The 23,659-nt window shown below is 37.1% G+C and overlaps 1 protein-coding gene across 1 annotated transcript; it reads right to left on the bottom strand.

Moving 5' to 3' along the window:
- Positions 1-283: 283 nt before the first annotated feature.
- fam183a (family with sequence similarity 183 member A) lies at positions 284-7,263 on the bottom strand. Its single transcript, XM_036569567.1, has 4 exons — positions 7,012-7,263; positions 5,386-5,445; positions 2,894-2,997; positions 284-1,427 (listed from the first exon to the last, which is right to left on the bottom strand). The coding sequence occupies exons 1-4, from the start codon at positions 7,148-7,150 to the stop codon at positions 1,314-1,316; spliced, it is 417 nt and encodes a 138-aa protein (XP_036425460.1). The 5' UTR covers positions 7,151-7,263; the 3' UTR covers positions 284-1,313.
- Between the last annotated feature and the right edge of the window lie 16,396 nt (positions 7,264-23,659).

The following is a 23,659-nucleotide window of genomic DNA, read 5'->3' on the forward strand; positions in this document are numbered from 1 at the left end:
ATTAATCTATAAAAAAAATAATATTATTCACTATTTAATAAATGTCCATTTGCCATAAAAGCCCTAGCTCTCTTAGTCAATCTTAGTAATCTGTTAAACTTGAAGTTCACCTGGTAGTGTCTGTAGCACTTGTGCTAACAGATCTAAAAGTTCAGGAGCACAGGAAAATTTAGAAGCACACAAAAGAGTTTATTTGAAAATGTTTTATTATTTAGAAATAATACAGTAATATTTTTCTCTGCACAGAATGTTTTTATGTGAACAGTCTTGTTTATGATTAACAGCTTAATTAAGAAAATATAACTTATAACAATAGCTAACTGATCCTGCACATTATTTATTGTTAAACATCATATAAAAGTGAGGGTCAGCAAATTTTCTTACCTCAGAAGAGCATATTCACTAACAGCCTTTCATTATCTCTATTTCTAATTCTGACTAATTTTCTGCTGATGAAGGAAGTATCACTTAAGGACACATCAATCATTATATTGCAAACTGTCAATTGCTAACATTGTGCAGCTGTTGTGTAATGCATATATGAATCAAACAAGGTTTCTCTTTAAATATTTAGAATTCAAATAAAATTGCTATCAAAACTTTTTTGTTTTATGTGAATACATCTGTTACTTATTTGGTGACAAGTCTACAGGACCCCTTTAAAAAGAGGACAGACTCAAAAATCAACAGTGAATGTAGAATATTTCTCTGAATTTCTATGATATAAAAAAGTGAGTAAAGAAAATAATGAAATAAATTAAATGAAAATAAATGCATAATACAGGCTATGTGAAACTATAATTTCACATTAATGTATTTAACCCCTCTCAAAGTACAGTAAATCACTCTAGAACAAACCAACATTTGCTGCCACATCCTGATTATTTATAAACTGTCATATATCACTGGAATACAAAGGAAAAAATCTAATTTTCACTTCCAGATGTAGTTCTGACTCAGCAGAATTGCACCTGCATAAAACATGTAAGTCAATTGTTCATTAGCTGCGTGTCTTAACGTTTATGGATTTTTCTCTCGTAAAGACCACATTTGCAAAATATTTCTATGTGATTCATGTTTCGACATGACATGACATTTTGTAGAATTGATCCAACGTGTCATGCTTTCTCAGTCACAATGATTAATAACAGACAGCCAAGGATGATGTCTGGAAAACTGCACAACTACTCTTGCTCATCATATGGTGCTATGATTTAATATAAGACAGTAAGCACAATAAGACAAACTATTTTCTGTGTTTGGAGAATCCTGAGAGCAACACATCATGGCAGTTACAGATAAAACTGTGAATTTCATCCAAGGTTCTGGGTTTGTTCCTTCAGACGCCAGGCAGCATCCATGTATTTGGTAATTTCTGAATTCTGCCGTGGAAAGTTCAGTCTTCTGTCTGCGCGATCCGAAACAATCTAAAATGTCAGAGAAAGTTCTGCTTGTTCAATATAATGAATTAAAACCAACCCTTAACACATGCACTTTTACATAAACTATTCCCAGGATTTCAAAACATTTAACTGTAGTCATCAATTAATTGTGACATTAACTCATCTTAAGATATTTTCTGCAGTAACACAGCAAATTACTGTGAGGTTGAAGTTCTACAGCACAGCATTATGGGATACAACAGCTGAAAGTTAAAAATGTATGTCATTAAAGTGTCATTAAAGTGCCTCTTTACAGCTGTAAGTAAAGTATGTTTCATAGTTTTGGTCCTGTTTTCCTAATCCGTTTCTTTCAATAGCAGTCTCTGTAGCACAGTGACGAAATCACATCTATGGAGATGTAGCCAGACATAGACATATGCGATTTTAGAAATCTTGTTTTCTTTAGGGACTCACACTGTACCTTGAATAGACCATCTTGTACAGACAAAGCGTATGATTTATATGTTCATACTATATGAAAATGCTCAGTCTAATAACATGCTACGTGGAACGCAGCCCCGACAGACAGTTCTATCTATGAACAATTATCAATAAAGCTGTTTCATTTAAAATAACACTCTGTGCATCCAAGTACTGAGCAGAAACGCTGAGGAACTGAGCAGCTTTGCTAACTTGCACCACACTGTGCACTGAAACTAAAACCAGGCCATGATGTAAATGGGTAGGACAACACAAAGACAATTAAAAAAAATCAATGCACTAAAGTTTATACTTCACAATTCTGTTTGGTCAAACTGAATAAAGTAGTCATATCTGTACTTTAGTACCACAAATATCAACTTTTTTGCCTTCTGTTTTGCTAGCCTACAACTCTGCCGGTACTGGTGAAGTGGTTGTGACTGTGTTTGTTTGGGTTTAAAAATGGACTAAAACCACGGTGTCAACGGCACTTCTCTGTGTGAGCAGATCCTTGTTTAATACCAGCTTGAGTCGTTGGTATTGGTATGGTGGCAGGTGGTATTGGATGTTGGTATCGGGGGATTTTTTATGAGTAGAGTAAATAAGCATGGTATCAGACCAATACCTGATACCAGTATCAGTATCGATGCATCCACAGTTATTATGTTAATAAAATACAGGAAATTACTGTATCTTAATTACAGCTTAAGTGTACAGCTACATCAAAGTAATCCTGAGATCTAGGTGACTATGAAGTCACAGTATAAAGTTGCTAATTTACTGTTATTTACTGTTAATATGGTAAATTATAGTAAAAACAATGCACTTAGTAGCCAGTATTTTACTGTAGTTCTACACTGAAAGTTTTTACAGTGTACCACAATGATACAATAATGAAGTAATAACAGAGCACCTATTTCGTTTCACTGTTTAGTGCTATTTTTTTGTAATTTTTTAAAATTTGTACTCTTTCAAAAATCTCTATAGTTTTAGCCACAGATTACACAGCATAAAAATCCTAAAACCCCTACCAGTGGAGTGGATATCCATCCAATTTCTTGAGACTCCGTCATGGGATGAGTGTACTTCTTTGTTGGTTCCAAATGTGCTCCATGAATAATCTTTAGGAAGGCAGCTAACAAGAAAGAAATTAATTATACAAATTACTGTACAACATTAACAGTAACGGAGTAAAAGTTACACTAAAGTTTCAATAATTGATGATCCATATTTTTATGTATTTGTTCCTTCCTGTTTGAGCAAAAATAGTGGGGAATTACTGGCAGCATCTGCAGTCTGAAAAACAATGCCAGCCAACACTTTAATTGTTTAACAAATTCTAAAAAACATGAGACAAAAACTAAGGTGCAACTCATAATGTAAAAACAAAACCAGAGGCACCGGTGGTATTGTACACAACAGAATCAAGGCTACCCTGTAGTTCTAATACTACTACAATACTACAATACCCCAAATACTGGCCCACTTGGGGATTTTTCTTTTGACAGTATACCATATAAGCAATGACTGTTATCACAGCAAAGACAGATTTATTTATTAACTTCTGTTGATTCCAAAGGTTTATATCAATTTCAGCATATTCCAATAGGATTTCAGTACATGGCCTTGGACCAGCACTTAAGGCATTGTTTAAGTGGACATCCACTGGATAAATATAGTTCAAGGATATGCCTCAAAGCAAGCTTAATGATATCCATACTGAAGCTAGCTGTGCAAGTTTGAATCAGTTTGAATCCTTGTCGAATACTCTGGTTTCAGATGAATACACACATTGAAGATCACTTGGGAATTACATCATAGCTATCTTGGACTATTTGTGGGTGGACACTGTTACATAGCCTATCTTAGGCCTTTCAGGGATTTTAATTAAGATAACCAGATATATAAGGTTAGATAACCCTTTATTCACATTAAAACATCACACCTGTGAGAAAACACACTTGCAGATAAGAAAAGTGGTTAATTGCCTGTTCACCACAACTAAATCATATTACAGTGAGCATAGTTCACAAGGAACCATTAAGATTAGTTGAGACCAGAGGGGAAAGCAAACAAAAGGAAAGGTAGGAGGGTAAGTAAAATAAGGGGAAAGACTTGCCCAGTATGTAAACAGCTGGCACCAGAAACCAATGGGGAGCTCTTGGTTCCTTGGTTTCATCAGCGAGAAAGAATACAAATGCGATATCTGCTGTTCCTAAAGCAGGTTAACCATGTGAGCTCGACCACCAAAAATATGGAAAAATGTGATCTGAAGTTAGTCCTCTTACTCAGGATGGGTTTGTGAATACCAGCTCTGCTTTATCTCACATAGTTTAACATGGACATGGGCTCACAGGCCTAGCCTACTTCCTGGTTATAGTTCAGGCCTTACAGACTTCAAATGCAAACTTCTGTCTTTCTGCCCATGACACTTTCACTGAGATTAATTGGTGATTCAGTCAAATACAAGTGAAACTGGGGCACTGAGATTGATCAATATCCCCTCTTCTCCACCTATCCAGGGCTAAAATTCATAAAGCGGTCCTGAGTTAGAGGACTGATCTCAGATGTCAGATGCTTTGTATTTGTGATGGACGTGGTTTCAAAAACTGATTCTATATCAGCACTCCCATTCTTGAGGTGGTCTGTGAACACAGACCCTGACGTTTAGCCTGCAATGACACTCTCTGCTTTTAAAACTCATTCAGGTGATGAACTACAGGTGCAATCCATTGAGTTAGAGGTTATAATTTGGCTGAATGATGCAGCAGCTTGAGTTTATACGCAGATGAGGCACGTACACGTTTTAAAAAAAGCCTGTTTCTTGGTTGTTTTGTGCTCCCATGGATTACAGACACACAATGTTCTTTTTCCCCTTCAATAACTAGATTTTATGGTCAAACAGAATGAAAACTTTTCAGAAAAACAGATGTGTTGTCATGTCATGTTTGCCATGAGGTAGGCCTCCAAATTTATTAGCTACATGTTCACATTTCATCTAAACCTTATGTTTCTGTATGTAACAATAACTGCATCAAATTCCTCCTCAGTATTTGGGCATACAAGGATGGCATATGTGGAGAACAAAGACAACTACTTCACCGACTGCATTATCTACAGCAGTTACACAGCTACAGATCATTTGTCCTACTGGTGACATAGTATCAAGTCTGAAAGCTCTAAGCAGCTCACTGTAAAAAAAAATCAGGATATGTTTAATGTGTTTTATAAATGTTTTTTGCCTACACCTCAAGGAATGTCATGGAACACTTAGAAACACTTGGTGTGTTTCAAAGCTCTTAAACATCAAGGAGACAGACCACCTTCTAGTATTTCAGAATGTTGTTATACTGTTTCACCACTAATGTTTTAAAACACCAAGGTAATTGTCTTTCAGTACACCATGTATTCTCTACATATATACCCATTTCTCTGTGTTTTAAGACTTCTTTGGTGCCAGGGTTTCCAGATACTTTCTTTTAACAGTAATATCAAAATGGAAATTCCTTAAACAAATACATACGGTCTTCCGCTGCCTCTTCATGTGTAGTCCTTGACATGGGTTTGTCAGTCAAAACGTGCACTGAAAGAAGGAGAACATTTTATATTGCATCACTCATGAATTGTTTGCATTTCGCCTCTTCTTTTTTTGCTTTGATGTTTGCAGTGTGGTTTACTTTTAGCCAGCCCAGTACTGAGTAACCATACTTTTCTAGATCCATTTATATTTTCATCATTGCATTACTGCTACTGTATTATGAATTGGGATGTGTGGGGGATTAGTTGATACTTCCGGCTCCCCCACCTCCGTCAGAGACACAAGCAGCCACGAGATACGTGGTGAATGATCTATAACAGTAGATCTAAACAGTCTATATATGTGGCAGTATATTTAGCTCTAATGCAACAGCTTTCAAGTATGATTTTTGATATCCACATTTTTAATGTTTTTCACTGATAGAGTCACAGGAATTCCCATTTTATGTGCACAGGAAAACTTATCATTGTAGTAGAAGTATCATTGTCGGCACTGCTATCAGAACATTAGCCTAATTATTGTTTATCGTATCAAAAGAAAAATTAGAGGTATTAACTAACTCAAGATAGGAGACAATTAGCCGGTGTTCTAACAATTTGTCCTACCGATTGAGTGGTCCTGCAGAGCATTTAATGAGTATAGTGTGGTAACTTAGTTTTTCGAACATTTTATTGTGTATTTAATGTTACTTCAGCCTTACCTGAGGTCTATTGTACAGACTCACCTTCATGTTAATACCTTTTCTATGGAGACTAAGGCTAAAATATCCTGTTTTGGTAAAATTTTCTGATAAATTGATTTAGGCTATCAAAATATCTTGCCTACACATTTAAATGCTGGTAGCATTTTCTGATAAGGATATTTAGGCTATCAAAATATCCTACCTGTAGTTTTACTGCTGCAGTGATTTTGTCCACCATTTTCAAAAAGGTTCTATACAGAACAATATTCAACACATTATTCATCAACCTGAAGAACCATTTCATTATACAAATAACCATTTTAGCATGAAATGGAAACCACTCCTACTGAAAAAAAAGCATAGAAACCATTAAAAGTTTCTCTCGGTTCCTGCTGGTGTTCAGTAATAAGTCATGGTATTGTGTGTTTTCCTAATGGGTTGATATTACAGTGTAAAGGAATCTGATGGTGTAACAGGTGTTCTGAATACAGATACATTTGATGGTTTCCTTATGGGATCTAAAGGTGTCCTACAGGAGACTAGTGCTCTCTAAAGAAAACCATTAAGCCAATTCCCATTAGACAGCAAAACCATCAGGTTCTAACTGTCTTTTTTCCAGCAAGGATTCCTTTTACTGAAGAAGCCTTGAAGAGCCATTTTTCTAAAGAGTGCAGTACCTAGTGTATTTATCAGGTGTAACAAAACTGCTCTCGCACTCCAGTAGCTACCATCTGTGACCAGTGCCCTGAAACTAGGTTTACTCTGGAGCTCCTCTGTCGGGAACTGGATCAGTACAGCTTCACACTACGGGAAGTAAATCACCATGTAGGGTCTGTGTGAAACGTCTGACTGAAACGTTTCATTCAGCATCATTTAATTTCGTTTCACTTGTTTTGGCTGTGAAGGAAACAGCAATAAATTCTACTCACGCTTTTTGAACGGATTAATGCTGAACTCTGTGTACAGCTTCCGACTCCTCTGCTCCTTCAGGATGGTCTCCACGTGAATCGCATTCTGGTGAACTATATCCACCGGCTCTTTCTCTTTGGCTTTACCTGCTGCTGCCATAACCTGCCTGATAATGTTGTCAGTGATATTTTTGCTAAAATGTCTTAGTTACTAAAGCCAAAAAGTTTTAACTGGCTCGCAGGTTGCGCTGCGCATCAACAGGAACCGTTGCTTCCGCTTCCTTGTTGCCTAGCAACTGTAAACACGTGAAGGTGAGTCTCATTTTCTCCACAAGAGGGCGCGCGAGGACAAGACAAAGGCTAAAGTGCTCCTATACACACTTTAAAACATGGTTCTTCAAGGGTTCTTTAGTAAGCAAAATGGTTCTATATAGAACCATGAACACTCAAAAAACCCTTTGCATGATTCAGGGGTTCTTGGCATCGTGAAATGGTTCTTCAGATTGATGGAGAATGAGCTGTAGATGTTCCTATATAGCACCAAAAGGGTTCTTCTATTGTATCGAGCTTGACATCGTAACAATAGAAAAACTCTTTTGGGTGTTATTTAGAACCTTTTTCAAAAACGTTCTACATAGAACCGTATAACACACATTCTCCAAGAGTCTGAAGAACTCTTTAATCATGCAAAGCCATACAGAGTCATTTTCGTTACTAAAGAACCCTTCAAGAACCATCTTTTTTAAGTGTTAAAGGTCTAGACCTCAATAAGTGTTAAAACACTGTATTTTACAGTATTGTACAGTATTATATGACTGTGCAAAAGAACAGTGAATTTACTAAAAATTACATCAGACTAGCAGTAGCATCCATTAGCAACCTACCCCTAAAGATGGCAGCCTCCACTAAAATAACAACCAACTACAAAGAGGCTGAGCTACAGCTGCAAACATTTACACGCATTTACTTGCTTTAAACAGAATTTGCATGCAAAGAAAAGGCCTTAGCTTCCTCCAGGACCCAGAGCTCAGTCTAGCTTTAGCTGACTAAAAATTCACTTTTATTCAAAGTAAAAACCAAAGAGCATGAATCTCAAATTGGTGCCAGTCAGTATCAAATTGGTGCAGCCGAGGGCAGAAAATAATTCACAGAAAACCCAGCTGTCGAATAATTCAGCTGGTATTAATGCTTTTGGAATTTCCAAAGCCACGAGTCCAAACTCTAACCCAGCCTAAGAGCTAGACGCCCAAACACAATCAGAAAAATGTCTACTGGTCTTGAAAGCTCCTTTGAGGCATTTCTGAGTTGTATTTTAGAGCAAAGAAAGTTGCTGGAGGGCTAAATGTTGTTTCTCTACATCTCTATTTATTCTGTTTTTCCTTCGTCCAATTCTTATCCTTGTCTATTCCAGTTCCTGCATCTCCACAGAAGTTACTTTAAAACCCCAGGAATATCAGAGCAGACTGGATGGTGTATTCTCTACTTTAGATAGAAAAACAAAACAAAAAGGCCATTGCTTTTACTGGAGAATCCAAACTAATAGAAAGGCATCTCCTAAGCTTGAGTTGTCCATTAGTTTACAGAACGGGTTAATGTCCCAAACAGGTAGATACTCTCAAATAGCCCTTGACAGGCAGATGTCTGTGAAGTTGATAAGAATAGAAGCTTGTCTTCTGCTGGTGCTGAGGCCGTGGCCTTCCAGAAGCCTTCGGGCAGTTTCTGTGTGGGCGCTTCAAGATGTCATGTCAGATCACTCTGTAAGGACTCAACCACAATGTCCAGCCATGTCAGAATCACAACAACTTTTTACTTCCTCAATGAAACATTTCTCCAGTGTCTCAGCCTCTGCCTCAGAGTGAATCAAATGAGTTAATTTCATAAAAAAACTGGTTTGTGGAAAAGACCTACTTTAACTCATTAGATCACTCACTGATTAAGGGGACATTCTGGCCAAAATAAAAATTTAACCATCACTACAACTGTTGTAAATATGCTTGTGTCCTACCATGGTACTGCAGCAGTCTCTGGAGGGAGATTTTCGTTAAAAGACTAGGGAAATCCCCTTTTGATGATGTATGTTGAAGGTAAGAAGGAACTTTTAAAAGCCTATAGATCAGTGGCTGGACAAGCAGCATTGGTTGACACCACAGGGATTGTATGATGTATTTGTGTAATGCATGCTGGGTATTGTAGTGAGAGAATACTGATGTACGAAAACCTGAAAACAACACAAAACTGTAAATTCTGTCACACTGATGAAGTTGAGAGATAAAATAATGCACAACAGATAACTGCATGACACAACATATTAAATTCTACAATCTCTGTGTCCTGTATTAAGAAATTCCCAAATCATATACAACATAAAACATACTTACCTGTATAAAACATACACAGATAAATTCATATGATGACAAGAGTAATCTCATATATTTAATTTTAGTGTTTCTAATGTACAGTCTTTGATTTTGCAAACTAGATAATGTATTTATAACTTTGCATCAGGCATTATGACAACAAGGTATTTTTTAAATAACAGATATCACATTGAATCTTTGCCAGATTATGTAATATTACTAGTAATTTTTTGTATGGGAAGTTGAACAAAATTACGTTAATATAGATATGCAAAGGAGGCATTGCTTAAATATGCATACATATGAGTACGTTTAATCCATCTAGCCCTTGAAAGATGATTATAATGTTTATGTAATTGTGAAGACAGGCCCTAAAAAATATTTTAGAGAACAGATTATTGAAAACTCATCATTTTGTTACTTTATGCACTGTAATATAAGAGCAATTCCTTCAGTTATTTTGTTCATGTTTAGGAACATAAAAAATTCATGAGTGTAGACTTTCTAGAAGCTGAGATTTTTGGTTCCGAGTGTAAAGAAAATGTATATTGAGGAAAAAAAAGGATTTTAAGACTGGGCCCTAGGACTGTGTTATCCACTGAGATCTCAGAAAACATGCACCATTTGTGTAAATGTTGTCATCAGTACTGAGAAACGAGAGCATATGGAAAACAAAAGCTCTTTAGTGATACATGATGGGACATGGATATGCTGAGAGTGAGTGGAGCTTGCTCATTCATTAAAGTAACTTTTGGAAAATGCAGTTAGATGTAAGTGGATGTGAGTTGACTAAACACACTGAAATTAAAATATTTCTGTTGATTTTTGACATTTATGATCACAGTTTAAGAGAAGACTATATATATATATATATATATATATATATATATATATATATATATATATATATATATATATATATATAACTAGAAGTTATAGATCCAATGTATCCAAAAATCTGAAAAATGTTGGAACCAAAACTGTCATTTCTGCCTGCTAATGTAAATTAGTTTTTACAATACATTAGATACCAGTCTTACAGTGCTGAGAAAACTTCCAGCTAGAATGGACGTGGAACCCCCAGTGTGTCTCTGACAAGCAGTCATCCATAACCACAATCTGAGCTCTAGCACAAACACACGCACCGCCTACTGACCTATTGTCTCCACAAACAACATGATGATTCACTATCTCAGACACAAGAGCGCTGTGAATCTGCATGTGTATACGTATATATGCATTCAGATAAATGCCCTTGTTATCAAACGTACCAGGGTCTGCCCACTTTGAGAGCGATTCATTGTGCCATTCCCCCAAACACAGCTGTTGAGGGGCGACTGAAAAATCTCTATCTAGTAGATAAACCTCAGTCGCACACTGATGGCCCTGATAATTCTGAATGCACTCACTAGGGCTGAGGCCCAGTACAGACGCCACCTAGTCATGGGAAAGTATCCCTGGGCATCTGCCTTTTCTCCACTCCTTCAGCCTGATCTATGAGCAGCATTATCAACACAGTCTATGTCATATCCATAATGAGTAAGGCATAAAAACTATAGCATAACAAAGAGGGCGTAATGTGCTAGACCTATCATACTGGTGCTCCATCAAGCATGGTCTAGTCAAAATCTCTGTGTTTTGTCTTTGGGCTGAAGTTGGTTGTTCTCAGTAGCCTCTGAGATTAGAGCGCAGAAGGCGAGCATTGGCAGTGTATCTTCAGTTTGACTTTGTTCCCAAATGGCCAATTAACTAGTCTGAGCAACATGTGGTCTAATCAGTGGGGATTTCTGATGGATTTACCCAGTGATAGTTCCTCCAGTTACACTCTTAAAAATAAAGGTGCCAGAAAGGGTTCCGTGGAGTGAGGCATAGAAGAACCACATTTTCAGTTTAAGAAACCACCAAAAAGGAGTCACTTCAAATATTTTTTTTTTTAAAGAATGCATAACACCCACGAAAAAAGGAAGATGTTTTCTAATCGGACTTTACTACACTGCAAAAAACAGTATCTTGTCAAGTGAAATTATCTTTATTCTAGTTGATCTACCTAATATTTCATATTTTGAGATGCTTTTGCACTTACTATAAGATTATCTAGCTTATTTCTAGACATTGTTTACATGTTTTAGGTAAGTTTATCAAGAAAAATTATCTCACTATACTGACAGGTAATTTTGCTGGTTTCAAGCACATTTCTTTAAACAAGCAATACTGCCAATACAGTGAGATAAATTTACTAACATGTTCAGAAATAAGTAAAAATAATCTTAAACTAAGCTTACAACAATATCAACCGGAGAAATATTAGATTTATTGACTTGATTTAAGATCAGTTTACTTGACAAGATACCATTTTTTGCAGTGTACACCCTCAATTCAGCAGTTTTCCTCTATATTATCAATTCTACACCACAAACAGCAGGTAGAGCCACTAGAGGACAGTAACCAGCAATATCTGACCTACAACAGCGAATGTATCATTATAAAAATGCTGCAAACTCATCTTCATTATGTTTTTGCTCGAAAGGAATGAGGAAATGGTGATCTCACTGGCCCATTACAGAGGATGATTAGCTAAATGTCTGTGTGGGCAATGAAGCGAGATGCCCTTATGGCCCAAGTGATCCACCTGTGCCACCAAACACCCTTTCCATTAGTGTAGTTCAAGTGAAACTGAGGAAGAACTATGCTCTTTTCTCTTATAATTTATCATTATCCTCTCTGACACTGGATGTAATCGATCGCTAGAACTATAAAGACATTTTCAGTCTCATTTGCCCCGCATTCAACTTCGTGCTGTAACTTATTTGTTGCTGTGTGAGTGGCATGTTACACTTTTAGACTAAACCAATGCAAATTCACTCAAAAACCAGCTGCCATCCATTGTTTATTAAATCCATGGCGCTGTTCCTCACCCTCGGGTTTAACAAGTCCTGCTAATTGTGTTTATTATACCTCTGCATAGCCCTGGAGCTACACATTAGACAGTGAGAGATAGGGTCATTGGGAGTGTGGTTATTGTCCTATAAAAGGTGTCATTTTCAATAACAGCGAGTTTTGAGGCATGTCGAACCTTTAATTTGTTTAGAAGAGCATTAGCCAAATGAATTCGCATTCAACACGGAGCGCCTCAGGCGAAATGGAGGTGATTCTCATTTTACGCACTCCACCAGCGAGACTGTTAACCTGAGAGCTATACAATACGGGTTTGATGCAACACAAAGCAATCTCTTTTTAACCGTTTCACATCGTTTTTTATGAGTAGATTTCCATCAGGCTGTTATCACTCTCAGCTGCTAAGAGACAGCTTTGCTACAATATCAAAGGCCCTTTTTTGTATTCTCTTTCATTTCCGTATGTTCAGATGAAATGTGAAGTGTTCTCTGGTACTGGAAGATAAGCATGTATAAAACAATGTGGACTGGAAACATAATGTTCTGCCTAAATATTCTTGTGAAGAAGTAACATCTTGCTTGGAGTGCATCAGTAGTTCTCAATGGAGGAGCTTAAATCTCTCTGAGTAATTGCCAGCGTCTTGTGTATGCTGTAGACATTTCACCAACATCTTATCTAAAGTTGATGAAAGACATAACCGAATGGTCAAATGGTATCAAGTTGGATCAAACAGTCAAGCTCCGTTGCTTTTCTGCACTTTTGTGATTTTACACCAAAGTGAATACATTAACGTGACGTGCAGCATGTTGGAATCACTTCTGTAAAATGATCACTTTCCATTATTAGTTTGACATTTGTGAAAGTATGTTTGCATCCTTGCATTGCCTTACTTTGGCACTATTCTTCATGGAAGAAAGTTTATCTGATTGGCTTTAAACTCTGTCTGGGACTTACAAACTTATCAAATGTCGGCTCTCTGAGTCTAACTTCATCACCTAAACATGGAAATACTCACAGAGGTTTCATACACGTTTGAAACTGCAATGTAAGAAATGGAAGCTCACAAATCATTTTGCTTTTTCCACTAGGCCAAAAACTGAACAAATGTCACCATAGTAATTGTTGCTGGCCTACCAGTTGAAGTGGAGTCTGTGATGGGAGAGAATGGGTTCATTGCTCGTGTCACATTCCTTTGTAAAGTGGCTGTTGTTTGGTAAGAGTCGCCCTGGAATGCAGTGCGAGTGAGATTCACCTTTGACAGGTGAGAAGAGATTTGAGGATGAGCATCACTGAAAGTGAAAAGGCCACTTAATCTGCTAGCATGCTCCCCGTACACACTCTGCTCTGTCTTCTGCATGGCAGGCTTTTCCACAGTTCATTCATTAAGACTGCTGATCAGATAGCTCTGCCTTACTGAGCTTTTTATATGGTGGTAAATGTCAATGGACACAATAAAGTGGCATGCCTAGCACAATGATACTCTCCAATTCTTTTGAGCCAGTAGATATGTCTTTATCTTTGCATTTATTTGCCCCTTTTGACATGAAATGGTCGTGTATTACTGATTTGAAATAACAAATATGTTATAAATGGTTCTAGTTTAAATGCCAGAGTATGAGATTTTAGTTATTCTCCTGAAATATTGATGAATCGCTGAGGCACACACAGGGTTCTTCATGCATAAGTGAGATGAAAACACTGGCAGTTGGCATTTCTGACAACATTAGGATTGAGACAGCCTTGAATTTTAATCTTTTAAAAAGCTCTTTCCCTTGTGATTAAAAGTTGGCCATATTAAGTAAACAGCCTCGTTTCTTTCAAAATGGGGTGAAAACAGAGCAGGCTGTCCCTCCCTCACAAGTTGACGAGCCAGCTAAATGTCACATCTGTCCTCAGCTACCACTTATGCCGAGCAACAAACGAGGGATTGAGTTTCCTTAGAGAAGCCCAGCAATGTTTGCAGAGTATTCTTTGGGACTTGGGCCTGCGTGGGCCTCGTTCCAGGAGTAGGATGATGTTTGGATGTGTTAAGGGCCTGAAGGAAAATCAAGAAAAGGACATGATCTCAAAAGACAAGCAGGAGGTTATCATCAGTTTATTTCATATTCATTGCTGAAAAAAAAAGAATTCCATCCACTGATTTTTACTCCAAAATCAGACATCCATTGACTATTTCTCTTTGATTTCTTGTTTTTCAGGCTTTACCAATGTTGGCCAAAGTTGGCTGTGTTCCTTGCTGGGATGCAGGAACTGGGGGTGGTGAGGGGCCTGCAGCACTTACAGGTGTCAGCACGGTAACTGCTAAAAATAATTCAAAAATTATAATCGGAGCATAGTGAAGACGTACGTGTGCTTGTTTTAGGGTGCAGATGTAATTTTACGTTATGTTTTGTTTATATATTTCCAAAATCCTCCGTAGTATTGCAGTGTTTAAGTTACTGTTTTCATTACAGTGAGCCAAATTGCCACTTGCCAAATGCTTTGGGGGTTTCCAGAAGTTTCTAGAGTGAAAGTGTATTTAACCCTTTAATGCACAACATGGTCAAAAGTAACCTGACTGAGGTTTTATTTTTTATTTCTTTGGAATAAATGGATTTTATCATTCAGGATTTCACGAATCATTCAATTAACTTGTTTTTGATCACCATAAATCCTTAGTTTGATAAACAAAGAAACACTCAGTAACACATGAAATAGCATAGGAAATGAATATCGGTCCTTTTTGACCCATGTTGTTTATTAGAAAAGGTTTGTGCATCAAAGGGTTAACTAGAGGCTAGTTTTGTGCCCCAAAGTGACCGAATATTCTTATTAAGTTTTTAAAAATCCTTTAACATTATAATGTCCCACTTTTCACATGTATTGTTTTTCTCCTAACTGTTATACCTGCTCAATGTGCATTTGAGTAGTAAATCTCATGCGTGTTGCTTAATTATGTGACAAAATTGATTTCCAGGCAACATATCAACAATCTGATTTGGTCAGTGCTGAGCTCATTTGCATAAAGGTTATCCAGAATGGATATGCAGTTTGACGTGTCAGATAAATGCGTATATTATTGTATTTGATCACATTATACCAAGGTATGTTTGATATAAAGACTGGGTATATACTGCTTCTCAAAACTCAAAACACCATCCCACATCCCTGGTTCCTACACATCTTACATGACAAATCTTTGAAAACCTTGAGGACAGAGAAACTGGCATGATTTGACTATTATTTACCACATAAGTATAAAGACTAATAGCATACCAGGAGCAGAGCCAGCACAGTTGTAGTGAAATTGCTGCCATGGGATCTTCAAATTGAGACTGATGGGCCCATTAAGTTCAAAGAGACTCAAAGATGGCCCATTAAACCTTTACTATGAGCTGTTCACCTCATAGGCCAAATGTGGTGCAGCTAACCACAGCCTGTCTATCAAACCCCTTTGAATAAATCATTTGCCCCTTTCCTCTTTATCGTGGGCTCAGCTCCAAAAGAGAGAACTTGCTCTCTGCTTGTCATGCATTTCAGTTTGTTTAACTTAGTCTATCAGTCACCTTTGAGAGTGAAGACCCTTTGACGGATGGGACTGATGTCCAATTTGAAAGCCAAAAAATAGGTCGCTCAATCTACTCTTTGCTGTCAGTTCCATCTGGCCCTTTGAGTTTTACAGGGAAACCCCATGATGACACAACGCTTTGTACTTACTCTTTAGCACGGCTTGTGATGTCAAAGCCACTGAGCGCTGACAAACACACTTCTCCGCCCAGGCTAAATCAAACCTTCTAGACGGGATCTCTCCAGGGTAATTTTGTTGATGTTGGAAACAAAGCGGTTGAATAATGTATAACTCATCTGTGAAGCTAGAACTCAAAGTGATGGGGATAGTGCCATACAACTAGTCCTGTTCAGGCAACAAGCAATTGCTGACAAGCAGTCTCCGGTGGGCCACCGCCGAAACACATTCGGATGCCCTGAGAGCGTGTCTACACAAGGCCCTGATCGTCCGCCAGTGTAAACGGCTCTGCCAGCATTATGTCATCACACACCTGGCAATGCTACCCATATTGCACTGTCCCTTCAGATCCTGCTGTGAATATGTTGATACAGAGCAAATTGGGTAATGGTGCTTAATGCTGTTCCATGTGCTATGATCCAAACTTCAAAACTTTATGCTTTTTTGTGATGCCTCAAAAGGAGAACAGGCTTTAGTAGCTAGCCTTCGCTTTGAGGGTAAGATATTGTTGTCATTTTGCTACATCTAAATTTAATTACACTTTTATTTATTTAATTGCATTAGTTACATAATGAAATCCATTTACAGTCCATTTACATTCTGTAGTGACGGATTTGAGTCTGCACTTCTTTCCCCTTTTTTTGATGTCAATGTCAAACACAAAGCAAAAACATAACAGATGAGTTTTCTTTCTCAAAAACAAAACTGTACGCACATCAATAACTCAACATCAATTTAAACCCTAATAAAATATCTCCTCCTCTATTATATCAGTATCGATTGAAAGCTAAATCAACACCTTTGACTTTATTTCTCCACTTGTTTCAGTCTGCTAGTGAGAAACAGTAGTATACAATTACACCATGCTTTCTTATTGCTGGCAATAACTGCGACTTCTAAGGATTAACTGATATGGATGAAACTGTATCACTTTAAGTGACCTACCTTTTCAATAAATGGGTTGTATTTTCATGTGCAGTGCCTGCTAAGGGAAAATAATACATCTAAGTACATGTACTGTGTATATGTGGAGGTCTGCAAGTCTATGGTAATTACAGCCCTGCAATTTCAAATGAAGAAAATTCTCAATGCTAAGACAGGCCCTGTTTCAAACTAGTTTATACTCACACATGTCTTAGCATGAATTGTACGTGTTAGTTAAGGTTAGGGTGGTGTTCATTGTTATTGTTGTAGCTCTCAGAGGGAGGTGAGAGAGAGACAGCTAGACAGATCCTAAACTGAACTGGCGACTCCACGTCCATCCAGATAAGAACACAAAGGCTCCTCTCCTCCTCCTTATCCAGTGCAACAGCAGCAGTGTCTGTGGTGGGGGGATGATGCCAATCACTGGTTTGTCACTCAGGTAGAGCTCAAACAGTGATCAGGTTACGCTGACTGAGGCCCCTCTTACTGAAACACTTAGCTCAAGAGTCTTTCCTTTGTTCAGACATGCTGCATCCCCACTTTCAGCTCTCAACAAACTCAGGTTAGGTATCTATGTGCTTTGTGTATGTGTATGAATTGGTCATGCCACTACAGGTTTCAAGGGTGAGAACTGACAACGGATATAAGGAAATTAAGCTTTCTCAAAGATTACTAACCTTCATCCTAGAGCACACAAGACTGATAGCCATGTGGTCTATTTCATTCAGAAAATGCATACTGTCATATTGCTAAACAGCTGTAAGCTGAATAGATGGATAAATGTGAATGAGTTGGTATCATAACAAAACATGCTAAATTTCTCATGTTTATTTTTTTAACACCATCTGAAAATGCAGTGGTGAACTCTGACTATTAGTGTTTGGCCTTAGATTTGGCTCTCTAAATGTCAAAACTCGATCAAAACAGGAGGAAAAACCCACCTGTACAACAATGCTAACTTCTGCTGGCATTCGCTAGGCCTGAAGGGTCCTTTTTGTGAAAATGCCAGGTGCCCTTTACATAGTGTGAACATTTCATTTTGAATGGACCAATAGATACAGTTCAAGATTACTGACCACATTAAAGTTAAGAAATTTTTCTCCTTCTCTTAGAAACATTTCACAAGGTTTTGTGACAACAGCAATGATATAGTACGATTAACATTGTAGCCCACCTTTTTGGGCCCATTCTGAGTACTTTGCAAACTAAGAACTTAGCTTTAGAGAGCTAGAAGATTTTGTACCATTTATTCGAGATTATTTTCCAACCTTTCTTTATTCCTTTAAACATTTATATATACCTTTAGTCATACCCAAGGTTGTTTAACAATGAAGTTAATGTATATTTCTGTTACTGTGCTTTTAAGACTGATATGCTGTGCGACAGACATACTATCCCTCATTTAAATAGTAGTCTAGGCTGAAATGCTCCTTATAACTTCAACATAAGTGAGCAGGGCTAAATTGTGGTTCATTTCATTTGGCTCATTTGGCTCATTTTTAATAATATGAGCCAATAAGGTGGCCAGTGACTAATTTTATCTCCAGAGATTCTACCCACTGCCTACTTATGTTGTTCCAGCAGAGAAGCTGCCAGTTTCCCCACACTTGCAGTAGGTCCATGAGAAAGACAAACACAAGCTAGTTTTATATTATTTGCCATAGAACGTGCTGATGGGCCTACACCAGAGAGTCATTCAGACAGTTATGCACTAAAATAAGAGTTCTTAAATAGTTCTTTTTCAGGACTCAGTGCTCTGAAATCATTTAGACATAATTAAACTCTAGCTTTCCAGTTGGATGAATCAACACAGCAATGGTTAAAATAACATTCGCTAACTATGATTTGAACTGTGGCAGGGTGCCATAAGTCCACAGTGACAAAGCCTCAGCCTCAAATCATGGTACACCATATGATTTGTAGGGTCTAAATCTAGCATTACAGCCCTGAATAAAGCATGCCTTCATGCTGATGAAAGGATGAGGTAGAAAAGAAGCTAAAACCTCTGGTGAACCAGAGACAAATCATTAGTTACAGGGCACAAAACATGGAAAACAGAATTTCCCTCACTTTTCTGGAACAAAAGAGTTTGAAGTAATATGTAAACATTGCTGAAGTTTCAAAACATACTGTTCACTACCCAGTCCATACCATCCAATATGGAAACTATGATTCTGTTTTCCTATGAGCTCGTTTTAAATTTATTGCTTCTGTGATGCCACAAGAGTTAACTAATTTACATCTATCCACCTATTCAGTCTACAGTGGCTTAGCCCCACCTATTCACACTGAAGTTATAAGGAGTGCTTTAGCTCTGAGTGCTTTTTCAATGAGGCACAATAAAGGAGAGCCAACCAGAACAAAGCTCATTTGTATAATTTATCTTATATTATCTTATGTATTGCACCATTCTGCTACTGGCTGGCGCTAGAGCTGGTGCCTGAGACTTTGGAGGCGTGGCTATGCAGATGATCATACACAAAGGCTTATGGTATGCACAGACCTTCCTGAAAAGGGACTACTTATGTTGTTTATGTCATTGACTGCTAGTTTAAGTCATATGTACACGTTATTTGTGCTATTTGGTGTTGGCGAGTGGGCTAATGTGTGGGTTTTGTGTGCTGGGGGGGTCACTGTCACTGTGAAACCAGTGGCTAGTGGTGACCTCCCCCAGTTTCAGTGGTCTGTATGTGACCCTTTCTGCAGGTATTTATTTTTCTGCCAATGCTACAATATGTTGTAAAGGTACAGTAACAGAAAAGAAGCTTTTTAATTCTAAGGGAAAAAAGGAGACTGGGAAATTGTCATGTAGAAATAAATTATGACATTTTTAGTACATATTAACACACAAATATTATAAGTGGATCTCAAAGGAAAAAAGAATACAAGAAAAATGTAGGATAGGGACCCTTTAACCATTCTATGTGATTCTTTACAGCGCCAAAACTTTGTCTTTGTGTGTTACTAGAAGTAACTCAAATATGCTACCATATGTTGCAATATTGTTGTAGATGTGTGACTATATACAAATGTAGAATGACCTAAAATATTAAATTAAACAGTAGTATTGTCATTGTCATAATTAATGAAGTAGGAACACGTTGTCTCAAGATTAAAAATGACTTGCTGTTATGTATTCTCAAAAAACATGAAATTTGTTGTACCTTAAAACACTAGATTAGCACTCTGGATTTCTATTCCAGTCTTCTGTTGGAACATCAGAGAGTTCACAGAATCACTGCAGCTGTCCATCCACAAACCAGTCAGCTTTTGCCACACTGTGTCTTAAAGTCGGAATTATGCAGCGAAGCTCAGGTGGGGGCACCAGATGTTTTTCATTATCATTAAAACAATCTGTCCAATCTGTTTCCGTACATTACCTTAATAAGGTAAAGAGGAATTCCACAAATTTTTCAAAATTCTGCATAAGCACAACATTAAGATGTAAAAAAGTCATTCAGCGTGGTTCATTCTAAAGAAACACACACAGTCAGAATTGTTTGTGTGTGTGTGTGTGTGTTTGTGTGTGTATATAAAAACTAAAAGGCATGTGTGGGTTCACTGGTTGTTTTGGATAGTAAATAAAATGTCTATATTTATGCTGTAAACATTGTAACCCATGGTTCCTATCATTACCATTGTAAAGAAAATTTGGTAAGTTTTTCTACACTGAAACATTTCACATCACATTTATGGAAACTTCCTTTCATCATTCAGTTAGAGAAATTTGATGACAATTTTTGTGACACAATTTTTTGCCTTATAAAAACAATAATACTTTTTTCCATGTATCAAAGTGAACATTTCATCTTTACTCCTTGCATTAAAAAAAATAAACATTAGGTTTCTGGCCCACTTTTCTGTGCACTGTGCTCTTTTTCTTGTCCCACATAGTCTTGTCAAGTCGGCTCACAGACGCCTGTCTGTGCCCTGATGGATATTTTGATTTCACTTTCACAGACTCTTTCCTTGTGTCTCCATGAACCGTCGCAATATTTAGAGGTGGTATTGTCACGCATCTTTTCACTCTCTGGAGACATAAGGTTTTCTTTTCGCTCTGAGATACTCTCTGATAGCATCAGTACACACCAGTGAGTGGAAAGATGCAGAAATTCAAACAAAAGTACATCAGTCAAAGGAACACTGGAGCAGTGATGGAAAAGAGATACATGCGTAGGTGCGTAAGAGTGTGTGTGTGTGTGTGTGTGTGTGTGTGTGTAGACATGCACACTGATAATCATGGTCTCATCAACTCTCGGTGGCTCCTTAGGCAGAGTGAGGCACTGACACAGACTAGGTCTGAACAAGAAAACAACTGAACCAGCTATTCTGACATCATTATCATCTGAAAGAGCTTCGTGTTACCGTAATAAGTTTGATAAAAATCAGCACAGCTCACATTCTTATGAATTACATTAATGTACTCTTAAGTATTTAACACTTTAACACTCATTAAGAATGCCAAGGTTTACAAATATGCACAATGATGGTAATTGCAAACACCCCCTTGTCTCCTGGTTTCCAAATCCCACCCTTTCTCCCACAACTGTGCACACTGCGCTATTACCTATATGTAAAAAAAAATATTCCAAGTGTATTTATCAAATATATTTTTGCAATGTATGAAAATGGCCCAAAATGTATTTGTTACATATATTTTAAAAATGCATTTATTTGTATTTGTTAATATGTTTTTTTTTTCAATTGTATGCAGTTTTAGCAAAGGTTACAGATATAACTAAATGGCACTGACTTCTGTGTGTTGCATTGTACTTAGCATTAACCACATTTGTATGTGCTAACATGGTGCTCAAACAAAATATATTTCAAATAAAGAGAATATTAAATCATCAAAGTGTATTTCCACAGTTCAATATCTATCTATCTATCTATCTATCTATCTATACATATATATATATATATATATATATATATATATATATATATATATATATATATATATATATATCTCAATATAGACAACACTTGTTTTTGCCATGTTAAAGGTTCATTGGCTAATATTTAAAATGAAGATACTTGAATACATTATATTCATTATAAATGTATTCCAACTAGTAAAGTGCATTAGACAAGTATTTTTTGCTACTTTCATACATTTTTATTATTTGACAAATACATTTACATATATTTATTTTTGCATCATATGTTTCTATGTGTAATAATTCCCCACACATCAAAAAATGAATGTATTTTAAAATATGTTTTGTAAATATAGCAATATATATTCTTAAATACATTTTAGATTTTGGAATTTTTTTCGCATGGACTGCAATGTATTTGACATGTATTTCAAGCATACAAAAATATATGTCCATGTAATTAGTTTGTTCCATATGAGTACCTTTGGCAACTAGATCACTGAAGCCACGTCATCACTCTGTAGTTGACATCATGCCCTTATGAAAAACTCTGGATCAATGCTTGATTTCTCTCTAGCAGGAATGCATGGGACTTTCCAAAATTGGCACTATCACGCCCTGTGGAAAACAAAACTGTTCCAAACGTGATTAATTTTGTCCTACGTTCCTTTTTTCGTCTGAATGTCACTGGATCCTCTGACTTACAAGGTCATCAAGGGGACAAAATATGAATTATGCTACATGCAAGCTAACACTGCTGCATACTGCATTGACTGAATCGTAAAGGTGACTGCACCAAAAAACCCCACACAAACCAGGAAGCATTGTCAAGTGTGATAGTTAAGTTTCTTTGTAGTACGTTTGCAGTAGCTGGTGTTATTATACAATAATGATACATAATATACTTCCTTTAATACAATGTCATTTCAAGAGTGTTGGCTTGCTAATAGCATGGATATAGAAATGCTCATATTTTGACTCATTAATGACCCTGTAATTCAGACTTTCAGTGGGAAAAATGTACGTAGGACAAAATGTTTGGAACTCTTTTGTGATTTTTGTCATCAAGAAGATGACCCAGACCTCCTAATACAGGCATGTCTCCAACTACTGACTGCAAACTTCAGAGGTCTACAGGTAACACAGCCTATATGTGAACAGATTGAGCAGATGAGATGAAGCACAGCAGAAACAAAAATAAGCTCCAGTTGTAACATTAATCATTAGAAAACAGACTATCTACAGTTTCCATTCATCATCCTATAAATGTTAAACCATAAACTGAAAAACAATTGATATATGTTGAACAGTGCTGAGGACAGCACAGTGGAGCCAATTATGCTAGCACTAGTTTAGCAGGCATATAATCTAGCTCAACACACCATGGGTCACGTTAGTCTCTATTTTTCTGTCACTCAAACACCAGCTACTTGACTTTACTGACTCAAATTTGTTTTTATATTCTATACTTGTGGATACCAAACCTCTACTGTGGTGTGTGAAGCGGTTTTAGTCTGCTAGTCTCTAAGCTAACACTAGCCTCTGGTGCTAACAAAAAACAGTAACATTCTGATACAGCAAAAGTAGATTAGCTAATGGCTAAATGTCAGTCTGTATAACCAGACTAAGCCGTCCAAGAGGAGTTAACAAGATATTTTTGAGTACAGAGGGTCTTTAACACATGGTTCTTGTTAAGTCATTTGAAGCAATTTTCTCTGTATTCTCAGTATTTTCTTTATTTGACGAGATCTTTAGCCTAATTAGGTTGTTGTGAAAGAGCCATCATGTTACATTTCTCTCTCTGTTTGCAAATGTGGTGAGCTCAAATAATGCATGACTATAACATGCTGTATTAGTTAATGCAAGTGTAGCTATATTTGTCAGTCTGA

The sequence above is a fragment of the Colossoma macropomum genome, unplaced genomic scaffold (genome assembly GCF_904425465.1).
Source record: "Colossoma macropomum unplaced genomic scaffold, Colossoma_macropomum, whole genome shotgun sequence".
NCBI classification, from domain to species: Eukaryota; Metazoa; Chordata; class Actinopteri; order Characiformes; family Serrasalmidae; genus Colossoma; species Colossoma macropomum.